The 11,298-nt window shown below is 55.0% G+C and overlaps 1 protein-coding gene and 1 long non-coding RNA gene across 2 annotated transcripts; both read right to left on the bottom strand.

Annotated features, from left to right (window-relative positions):
• Positions 1-1,449: 1,449 nt before the first annotated feature.
• LOC127491183 (sperm mitochondrial-associated cysteine-rich protein) lies at positions 1,450-2,036 on the bottom strand. Its single transcript, XM_051846600.2, has one exon. It carries the CDS (start codon positions 1,912-1,914, stop codon positions 1,450-1,452), a length of 465 nt encoding a protein of 154 aa, XP_051702560.1. The 5' UTR covers positions 1,915-2,036.
• Positions 2,037-5,764: 3,728 nt separating this feature from the next.
• LOC138844355 (uncharacterized) lies at positions 5,765-11,129 on the bottom strand. The gene is made up of 2 exons (XR_011380056.1): positions 7,990-11,129; positions 5,765-6,003 (listed from the first exon to the last, which is right to left on the bottom strand). It is a non-coding gene; the product is annotated as an uncharacterized lncRNA (long non-coding RNA).
• Between the last annotated feature and the right edge of the window lie 169 nt (positions 11,130-11,298).

Raw genomic sequence — 11,298 nt, 5'->3', positions numbered from 1 at the left:
TTTCAAATAAATAGATATTTAAAAAAAAAAAGTTGAGGCTTAGAGCTGAACAAGAATGGATGGCCTGGAAAGGGGAGGCTGTTCCAGTAGCCATCTCTCCCCCTCATTGGTGCCAAGACTGTAGTCGTACAGACACTGGAGAGCTCAGTGTCCCAGCCCTTCACACCAGTGGGACAGGCCTGTGTATAGCTGTGGTGTGCAGACAGCTGCAGAACCCAGAGAACACACCAAGGGGAGATAGACATGGGGAGACAGGGGGCGGGGAGAGAGCCAGCCAGATACAGGGAGGCAGAGTGAGAGGTAGGAAGTCAAAAAGCACCTAGCTATAGAAGACAGGAAGAGAAACAGAAACAGAAAAGGAAATCGAAAAGGAAGGGAACAGAATGGGAAAGCCCAGAAGTAGAATGGGACAAAAGCAGAGGAATGTGGACTGGATGAGAAGGCGAGGGTTGAGACTAGGCAGGGGGAGACAGAAAGACATTTGTGCTAAGCTGGCTTTCAATTAGATGACGCGGAGGAAGAGAGGAGTTGAGGACTGGAGAGTGGGGACACAGATGTATTGTGACACAAGCAAGGTAAAGGCAGAAAGTCCCAGCGACAGAGGGAGGGAATGAGATAGAGAAACGAGGACAAGAAATAGGCATGGGAAGAAAACAAACAAAGGGTCTTAGAAAAGGAGGCTAAGGAAAAGATGGAAGCAGGTTAGCAGAAGAGCCGAAGAGAGAACCAGTGACAGGTGGAGGGGAGCATAGGGACTGAGCAGAGGAGCAGGTCCCGACAGACACCTGGGTGTCTGTCACTTCCCATCCTGATGGCTTTTCCTGTCTCCCAGTCCTACCCACAGGGGCGGGACACCTCCTCCTAGCTACGTAGGGAATGGGCTCATTGGGAACCCACACTAAGGGCTCCCAGCTTCCCTCATCCCCATGCCAGATAAGCATGAATGTCTCAGATGGGATTATTGCTGCGAGATTGAGGTCATGAGGCTGAGTGAGCTCTCGGAGATTTGCAAGGTACCTGGCTAGAGGGCTCCTGGCTAGGAGCAAAGGACCACGAAAGATGACCAGGATAGTCCAAGGTGGGAGGAGCCTCTGCCTCCCCTGGAGGAAGACCCCATCTTAACCCACTCAAACTGGGGTAGGGGGGAGGTGAGCAAAGCAGGGTCTCCCGCGGAGGCTTAGGGGGTGGGGGAAGGGATGGCCAGTTGCTCACCTTCAGCCACTGTCAAGGAGGCTCTGAGAAGAACACTTCCTGTTGCAGAAGTTGCAAAGAGGAGGTTCTGGAACCAGCAGGAGCATGCTCAGAAATGCACTTCAAAACAGATGCCAGGGTGGGGCCGCTCGGAGTGGTCTGCCCACCTCTACCTGCCTGCTGATTCCCGTCTCAGCTCCCCGGCTGCGGAAGTGCTCCCGGAGTCCGAGGGACAATCTCTCCAGGGTGGCCGTCTGTCTAGATTATGAGACAGCACCCCTGAGAAGTGCGCGGGCCCCTGCAGCAGCCGCTGGAGCCTGGAGGCCCCCAGGCAGGCACTTGGCCTCCACTGCAGCCCAAGCGGGGGTTCCGCCAGGCAGCTGGGCCCTGGGAACAAGGATAAAGGGGACATGGGGAGACGTGGCAGCAAGTCAGGGGTGGGCCCGAGCACGGGATGCAGGCGGTGTGGGGGCACGCGGGAGGACAGGCAGGGCAGGGAGGGCAAGAGCAGGTGCAGGGTGGGCCAGGGATGCCAGGACAGGGACAGGCGGTGCAGGAGCAGGTGGGAGGGGGGCAGCCGGGACAAGGGCCAGCATAGGCAGAAGGGGCACAGGGCAGACAAGGAGAGGCAGCCGGTGGGCCATGCCCAGGGGGTGTAGGGGGCTGTTGGTGTGCAGCCTTCTTGTTCCGAGGCCCCAAGCGCAGGCCCAGAGAGAAGTCCATTCAGCTGCAGGAGTGCCAGGCTGGGGGCTGGGTGAAGGGGAGGGCAGGGTGGAGTAGGACGCCACAGGCAGACAGCTTGGAGAGGGGGTGGGGGTGGGGGGGCAGGATTAAACCTAAGACTCGCTGAGCCTTGCTGAGCCTTTTGGAGCTCAGATCTCATCCAGCCCTCCCCTTGCAGGCCTGCCCAGCGACACTCCCCTGCGTCGACCCCTCCCCTGAAAACTCTCCGGCCAAGCCAGACCTGAGGGCTCTCTTCCGACAGGGCTGTGTGCACATGCCTTCTGCTCTTTGCTCCTGCTATTCCTTTACTTGGAGTGCCCTCCTCTCTTCTCTGCCTGTTCAGCATCCAGCATCTCTGAAGTCTTCCCATGATTCCTCCACAAAGCATTTCTTGCGCTGTAGGCCCTGGCACCTCCCCTAAATCCTTCCAACCTGGTCGCCAAAGCTGCAGCTCAGGCCCCTGAAGGGCTCCCGAAGGACTCAGAGGCAGAAGACACTGAGTGACGGGTGTAGCCGGGAGCTGGCAGGGGAATTAGGATCCTTGGGTGCTGCGAACTTTTCAGCAGTGGGGGTGGGGTACTTCAAAGAATTCGTGGAAAACAGAATTAAAAGGTAAGTCTATTCCGTGCAAAAATTTTTGAGATGCATATTTCCAAGGGGTCTTCAAAAAACTCATGGAAATGTGTATGACAAAGAAGTAAATTTTCAAAAAAATTTTTTTGCATCAAAATAAGACTTACCTTTTCATTTCATTTCCTGATAAGCCTTCTGAGGTACCCTCATGGTCTGTCCAGTCCTGGCGGAGGAGGCAGCACTGCCTGATACTGAATGGAATCCACACAACTGGGTTATGGAGACAGCAAGGCCAAGAAAAGGATAAGAAATGCTGGCAATTGAGATCTAAAATGTGGTGAACACAGCGCAGGTGTTTAGCTTAGCAGATAAGACACCAGTTAAGACACCCATGCCCCACATCAGCAGGTACCTGGGTTCAATGCCTGCCTCTGGGCTCCTGCTCATGCACACTCCAGGAGGCAGTGGCTTAAATGATTGGGTTCCTGTCACTCAGCGAGAGACATGGATTGAGCCCTGGCCCAGCCCTGGCTCCATCATGCATTTGGGAAGGGAACTGGCCAGTGGGAGTGCTCTCTCTGTGTCTCTCAAGGTGTTTTAAAAATGTGGTGAACAGAGAAGGAAGTAAGAAAGTGAGGGAGCAAGCTGTGGGAATGTTGTGTGGAAGAACATTCCAGAGAGCAGGAACAAAAAGTGTCATGAGCAGGAGAGTCACAGCATGAGAGCAGTTCAGCGAGCGAAGCAGAGTCGCACACACAGTGTCTCCTTTGCCGAGGGACTGGATCTTTTTTGTCGTGGTTTTTTTTTTTTTTTTTTTTTTTTGGAAAGGCAGAGTGACAGAGAGAGAGAGAGAGAGAGAGAGAGAGAGAGAGATCTTCCATACACTGGTTTATTCCCCAAATGGCCACAACAGCCAGGTCTGGACCAAGCTGAAGCCAAGAACCAGGAACTCTCTCTGGGTGGCAGGGATCCAAGCACTTGGGCTATCATCTTCTGCTGCTTTCCCAGGTGCATCAGCAGGTGCTGCATCCCAGGTGCTGTTTGGAAATGGAGCAGCTGGGACTTGAACCTGTGCTCCAATATGAAATGCCAGTGTCAGAAGCAACAGCTTAACCCACTGTACCACAATGTTGGTGGCCCCAGGGACTTGGATCTTATTCTGAGTTTAAAAAAAAAAAAAAAAGGGAAATCATTGAGGGATTCAGGCAAGAAAATATGAGTTTCTGTACCCACGCCTGTTCCTAGTTACCTGTGTAATTGGTACAACCATTTTGGAAAACAGTTTGACATTATCTGATAAAGCTAAGCCTGCATTTACAGTTTGACCCTTAGCTCTAGATCATACAAAAACTCTTGCTTGGGGGTAGGCGTTGTGGTGCAGTGGGTTAAGCTGCCACTTGGGACAGCCCTATCCCATATCAGAGTGCCACTTGGAGTCCTGGCTGCTCTGCTTCTAATCCAGCTTCCTACTAATGCACACCCAGTTCTTGGGCCCCTACCACCCACATGGGAGGCCAGGGTGGAAGATCTTTGTGTGTGTGTGTGTGTGTGTCTGTCTCGCCTTACCTTTTTTTTTTTTTTTAAAGATTTATTTATTTATTTATTTGACAGTAGTTACAGACAGTGAGAAAGAGACAGAGAAAAAGGTCTTCCTTCTGTTGGTTCACCCCCCAAATGACTGCCAGGGCCAGCATGCTGCGCTGATCCGAAGCCAGAAGCCAGGCACTTCCTCCTGGTCTCCCATGCCGGTGCAGGAGCCCAAGCACTTGGGCCATCCTCCACTGCACTCCTGGGCCACAGCAGAGAGCTGGACTGGAAGAAGAGCAACCGGGACTAGAACCCGGTGCTCATATGGGATGCTGGCGCCGCAGGCGGAGAATTAGCCAAGTGAGCAACGGCGCCAGGCCCTCGCCTTACCTTTTAATTAATTAAAACAGATGAAAATAAATAAATTTTTTTTATAAAGAAATAACTCTTTGGTGGTATGTGTTGGGAAACGTGTACGTTTGTAGCCACATCATTTATGTTAATTCAAAACAACTCAAATGTCTACCAAAAGTAGATATTAAAAACGTGATTTAATCATACAATGAAAACTATGTAACAAGAAAAAGATAGCTAGTATTGGAGTAGGTATTTGGCCTTAAGACGCTGGTTAAGACCCCTACATCATATACTGGAGTGCCCCGGGTTCAATTCCCGGCTCCAGCTCCTGACTCCTGCTAATGCAGACCCTGGGAGGCAGCAGTGATGGCCCAAGTGATGGGGTCCCTGCCACCCACATGGGGGGCCTGGGTTGAGTTCCTGGCTCCCAGCTTTGGCCTTCACCCAGCCCTGGCCACTGCAGGCATTTGGGAAGAGAGCCAGTGGATAGAAGCTCTCTCTCCTGCTCTAACTCTAAAACAAACAAACACACAACAGGTAGGTGCAGTAACAACTTGGATATGTCAGATTTGTCTCCCAAATAGGAAGCTGAGCAAAATCAATGAGACACAAACGAGTAATACAGAATCATTCCATTTATATAAACCTCAAAAACTGGCAAAATTGAGCAATATTGCTTAGGGGATACACACATAGATGCTAAAACTGTAAAGAAAAATATGGAGTGGCAGGCATTGGATGTAGCCCTTAAGATACCACTTGAAACATTCATATCCCATATCAGAGTACCTGGGTTCAAGTCCTGGCTCCACTTCTTTTTTTTTCTTAATGACTTATTTATTATTTGAAAGGCAGCGTTACAGACAGAAGGAGAGACAGAAATATCTTCCACCTGCTGGTTCATTCCCCAAATGGCTACAGTGACCAGGGCTGGGCCAGGCTGAAGCCAGGATCCAGGAGCTTCTTCTGGGTCTCCCACATGGGTGCAAGGGCTCAAGTACCTGAGCCAGTCTTCCACTTCTTTTCCCAGGAGCATTAGCAAGGAGCTGGATTGGAAATGGCACAGTGGGGACTGCACTGATGCCCTTTCGGGATGGTGACATTGCAGGCAGCGACTTAATGCGCTGTGCCACAACACCAGCCCCCTGGCTCCACTTCTGATTCCACCTTCCTATTAATGTGTGTCTTGGAAGACGGCAGGTGATAGGTCAAGTGGTTGGGTCCGTCCCACCCAGACCTGGATTGAATTCCAGACTCCTTGCTTGGCCAGGCCCAGCCCCAGCCATTGAAGGTATTTGGAAGCTCTCTCTCTCTCTTTCTGCCTCTCTACCTGTCAAATAAATGTAAATAAATAAACAAACAAAACCTACTAGAGAAAACCAAGGCGTTGCCTTGTTTTTTTATTTTTTATTTTTTATTTATTTGTTTGAGAGGTAGAGTTACAGACAGTGAGGGGGAGAGACAGAAAGAAAGGTCTTCCATCCACTGGTTCACTCCCCAAATGGCCGCAACAGCTAGAGCTGTGTCAATCTGAAGCCAGGAGCCAGGAGCTTCTTCCAGGTCTCCCACGTGGGTGCAGGTGCCCAAGGACTTGGGCCATCTTCTATTGCTTTCCCAGGCCATAGCAGAAAGCTGGATTGGAAGAGGAACAGCCAGGACTTGAACCAGTGCCCATATGGGATGCTGGCACTGCAGTCCAAAGCTTTAACCCACTGCGCCATAGAGCCAGTCCCTGTTTATAGTATCTTTTTTTTAAGATTTATTTATTTGTTTATTTGAAAGTCAGAGTTACACACAGAGAGAGAGAGAGAGAGAGAGAGAGAGAGAGGTCTTCCATCTGCTGATTCACTCCCCAGTTGGCCATCAGAACTGTGCCAATCTGAAGCCATGAGCCAGGAGCTTCTGGGTCTCCCATGCGAGTGCAGGGCCCAAGGACTTGGGCCATCTTCTACTGCTTTCCCAGGCCACAGCAGAGAGCTGGATTGGAAGTGGAGCAGCTGGGACACAAACCAGTGTCCATATGGGATGCCAGCACTGCAGGCGGCGGCTTTACCCACTACACCACAGTGCCGGCCCCTATAGTATCTTTATACACGCTGTAAAGAAGGAAGTCAAAGTACCTCTTCTTTCTCTGCTTCTTTCTCTGCTCCAGGCCCCCTGTTCAGACCCCTACGCTGATGTCCAAACACCCATGTTTCTCATCACACCTTGAAGACAGTGCCTGGCACCTGTCAGATGCCGAGTTCTGGGTTGGCTTGAGCTGAGTTTCCCAAGTCTCTCATCCCATGGAGAGGTGGGCAGCTACTGCAGAAGGGGAGGATGGCTGTTGTACTGAAGAAAGCTCAGGACCACCAAAACCTGAGTTCCCATCTGCTGCTTCCTAGCTGTGTGGTAGTGGGTGGGTCCCTCAACCTCTCTGGTTCCCAGCTCCCTCCTCTGTAAAGGGGGTTGGCGAGTGCCAGCTCTCTGGACTTCCCCATGGTGTGAGTTGAATGAGGTAAGGTGCATACCTAGCAGAATGCCTGCCATACGGTAGGTACTCAATAAAGCTCTCCCAGAACCCCCTACCCCGGCCCCTTATTTTATTTTTCAAAGGAGTCTACCAGAGGGGGCAGCCAGTCATCAAGGATGGCCTAAAAGGGTGGGCCCACATCCTTGGGGCCCCTCTGGGCCTGGGGCAGAGGTATACTTTGGTCAAAGTCTGGCAGATGGGAAGACCCAACTGAAACTGAACAGAACCTAGGCAGCTGGTGAGAGTTGGCAGTGGAGGCAGGACACCCGGGTTCTGGGAGTTTCCACCTGGGGGAAGTCCCAGGTGTGGGGGTGGGGGTGCCAGGCTGGCCCCAGGGGATGTGGGCACAGGGAGAAAAGTGGGTCAGAGCAGGGCTGGAACTTAACCCCACTGGTCCCATGACCTCCTTGGCAGCTCCAGGGAAGGTACAGCCACAAAGAAGCCTGCTTCCTTCTCCAAAGGGCCCTCAATTTCTTTTCTTCAGAAAGGAAAAATCTTGGAACTTTGTGTCTGGGCAGGAGGAAGGTCCCCCAGGGTGGGGAGAAAAAGTCCCCAGCCCATGGAAGGAGGTTCATGCAAAACAGACAGCTAACCCCACACCCCCACAGTGGCTGGCACACACCTGGAGCCGGCAGCCAGTGCACACTCCAGGTAACCGTGGAGGCAGGCGGGCTTGCTCCAGGGAGTGGGACAGGTCAGGGCTGGATCGGGGCAGGGGGAGGGGAGGGCATGAGGCAGAGCAGGCGCAGAGCAGAGGGCTTTTCTGTCTGGTGAGGCCCCAACTCTGGGCCAACTCAGAAATCCCTCGCTCCCGAGGATTTGCCGAGCCAGGCTTTGCTTTCTGGGAGTATAATCTCAAGCCTGAGCCTGTGACGCCTCTTTGCTCTCTGTCTGGAGGAGGTGACGACGAGGGAATGGGTGAAATCACTCCAAGGTAGCCAGCAGGGATCCCGGTGTCTGCTCTGGCCATTAGGAAGTGTGCACATCGCTCCCTCCCTGTGGCACACTGGAGTCCAGCTGGGGTGCAGCAATGGAGGCCCCTCTTCTTTCTGGAGGAGCAGGGCGGCTCAGAGCCAGGACCACAATCCCAGGGCCTTTGCACATACCTTTCTGGGCCTTCCCTTCTCTCCACTTTCCGCATCCACCAAGCTGGGGAAATTCCTTTTCACCTTCCGTCCTCACAGTACCTGGTGCTCCTCCGCACAGATAATCCTCCTTGCAGTGTTGTGAGTTGTCTGGTGCACATCTGACCGCTTCATCAGACCATGAGCCTGCAAGGACAGAGCATTTCCTGGGCATAGCAGACTGCTGGGCACACAGTGGGTGCTTTATAAAAAATGTGTTGAATTAATGGATCGCGCATCTATCCAAGGAAGAGATTCCTAGAGCTAGTTGGGGCTAGTCCTCAAATCCAGTGTCTCCAAAACCAAGGCCTTATTCTCTTTGGAGATCTGGGCAGCACTCGGGCGGGCTGGTGAAGACCTTCCACACACAAACTCACTTACCAGGGGCCAACAGGCTGGCAAGCAGCAGAGGAGGCCCTGTTCAAGGGGTGGCATTGAGCAAGCAGGGCTGGCACCAGCCTTGGCACACGGCGGGGCCGAGGGGGAGGAGGGGGGGAGCAGGAGAAGAGGGGAAGGGAGAGGACACGTGCTGAACAAAACATGTTTTCATCGCACTCTCCCTGGATGCCCCTGGTCTCCAAGCCCCGACAGCACTTCCATGCCTTAATGATGTCCTTGGGGGTTATACCATAGCTTCCCCCACCCCCCCACAGACATCTGCCAGCTACCTCCGAGCTCGCTCAGCACAGGACACCCTTGGCAGCAGGAGACTGGGCACGGGAAAATGATGATGAATTCGGTGCCCCGATGATGCCAGTGGGGAGGGGGCAAGGGTGCAAAATTAGGGGTGGAGCAACATAGTCAAGTCCAAGTTGGGGCAGGTGGGCTAGAAGTCTGTATGCATCGTTTCCCTCGCCTTCTCAGCTCTCTGTTTGCCCCTGCTCTGCAATGAGGGGAGCAAAGGAAGCCTGGTCTTAGGGCCCCCAAGATACAGTTTCTCTAAGTTGCCAGGGCGACAGAGTGGAGCAGCCACAAACAGTAAAGCCTGGAAACCAGGCTGACCCAAGGGAAAGAGAAAGCAGGAGGGTGCCCGCCACCAGTTTCCAGAGTAGGAAGCCCTCTTCCCAAACCCCCTCCTGGAATCCCGCCAGATAGCTGGCTCCACTGCAAGATGAGGCGTGGGGGTGGGAGGAGGGCCAAGTCCTGGGCCACCCCCACCCCCATCTGCTGCAGTGAGCTGATCTTAGGGTTTGGGTCCTGGGGAGAGGCAGAGGCAGTGCCCAGGAGTAAGGCCTGCGTCGGGTGAGTCTTCTTGGGCACTGCCCCGGCTTCAGTCCTTGGATGGGGACGTGGAGGCCTCCAGATGGGAGGAGCTCCAGCTAGTTCGACGGATGGATGGACAAATGCCTGCCAGAGACAAAGACAGAGGCAGACAGACAGAGCAACCAAGACAAAGCAGGGGGCAGAGACGGATGGGATTCTGCACCCTTGGAGGCCACCCTGAGTGTCTTGTCCCCTGTTCTAGCTTCCCAGTGCTCATCTGCTCCTCCAGCGGTCCCGGGACCAGTCCTTCCAAAGAAGGAGAGGGAAGAGCTGAGAGAGGTGAGCGTCACGGGGTGGTGGCTGGGTCTGTGTCAGAACGCTCTGCCAGGGAGGGAGCCGTGCCCTCCCTGGTTCAGGAGGACAGGAGACTCATTCAGTGTAAACCAACTACAGATGTGCCGGGAGGGAGGAGGAGGAGGGGAGAATTAGGGCCACATTCCCAAACCGCAGCTGGGCCCGCCCTCTTTCCGCCAGCAGCCACCAGGGCAGGGCAAGAGGGGTTAACTTCGAAGCTTCTTGGCAGGAGCCCTGCCACCCCAGCCCGGGACGCCTGGGTCCAGCTCCCCAACAGACACCCCTCCCACATGGCTGAGAGCTGCTCTCCTGGGAACCGGGCAGAGTCAACAGCAGCCAGGCCACCAGGGGACAGGACCCTGGGGGTAGCTTTCCCAGCTCTTCTCACCCCTGCAGTGAGAGGGAAGGCTTGTCTGCACCCCTGCTGACACCCCTTCTCCTCCTCTCCCCTTCTCCTTCATCTGACTCTGGTTACCCAAAGTGCCCTTTCTGGGGTGGGGGGGGGCACCTGGGCCCCAGTGTGGCAGCGAGGACAGTCATTCCAGTACGGAAAATGTGACGCCACCCGGGAGCCTGTGCTCCAGGTGCTGGCCACCCTGGGAGTGTTACTGGGTAAGGTCCTCCGGAGTGTGTGTCTCCAGGCTAGCAGCCTGGACATGCCTCTCTCTAAAGCTTCCCTTCTCCCCCTCCTCACTTCCAAGCCCAATCCCCCCCCCGGGGGGGGGCATGTTTGGAGGTCCCATTCACAGAGCTCGGACTAAAGACCCTCCTGTCTCTTGCTGTGTTTGCGACATCGCTGGGGGCTCGCACACTAGGGCTGAGGGTCTGTGTCAGTCGTGTTGCAGTCAGACAATGTCCCTAGCAGACACCACACACACACACACATACACACACGCGCACACACACGTCGACATTCGTGGCGTATCTAACAGCCGGGCAGGCAGCAGGCAGGCCAGTGCTGGCTAAGGCAGACACACACCCTCTGCCTGGGCTTTCTCCCTCACACCCAGCCCAAGGCTCCTCCCACTCCCAGCCACAGTTCCTCCCACCCTCCTCCCCGCCCTCACCCCCTCCACATCCAATCTTAAAGGTGGGGATGGCGCCGGTGGCCTGGGACCCAGCGTCCGAACTCCTGGAGCTTACTCTGGGGAGGGTGGGAGGGAGGTGCTCTGAGATCCTAGGCCTCAGCACCCCCTACAACCCCCGCTGCTTCAGCCAGTTTGCTCCTGGGGCTGCAGGGGGCTGTCTGGGGTAGGCTAGGGAAGGGCCAGGCTTCTCTGATCTCGGGGGAAGGCTAGGCTGAGGGTAAGGACAGTGACATCTGCCCTGGCACACTGCTGCCCCATCACCCCACCCGTGGGAGGACCTCATCCAACCTCATCTGGGAGGTACCAGACTCTGGCCTGGGACAACCACAGCCTGACGGGAGACAACTCCACCAGTTCCCCCAAAATGGCAGGAAAGGGGAAAGTGCCAGAGAGAAAGGGCTGGCATCACGGCTCCGGGACGCTGACCTCCTCTGCCAGCCTTGCCCGGCCTCCCCGGGGATGGAGCCACCGAAGCTGAGCAAATGGGAGGGGCAGAGACCCAGGCGTCCGGGCCGCCCCGCCCAGCCCTCCCTCCCCCCCAGCCTCCCGCCCCCCCAGCCCCAGGGCACCGAGGAGGGAGCCGGGCAGGGGCAGGCGGCAGGGGAGGGAGGAGCGAGGGCGGGAGGGGGAGGAGGGAGCTGGGCAG

This window comes from Oryctolagus cuniculus, chromosome 11 (assembly GCF_964237555.1).
Source record: "Oryctolagus cuniculus chromosome 11, mOryCun1.1, whole genome shotgun sequence".
NCBI lineage: Eukaryota > Metazoa > Chordata > Mammalia > Lagomorpha > Leporidae > Oryctolagus > Oryctolagus cuniculus.
Note: the sequence above shows the minus strand (reverse complement) of the source record. Positions and strands in the feature narration are given on the sequence as shown.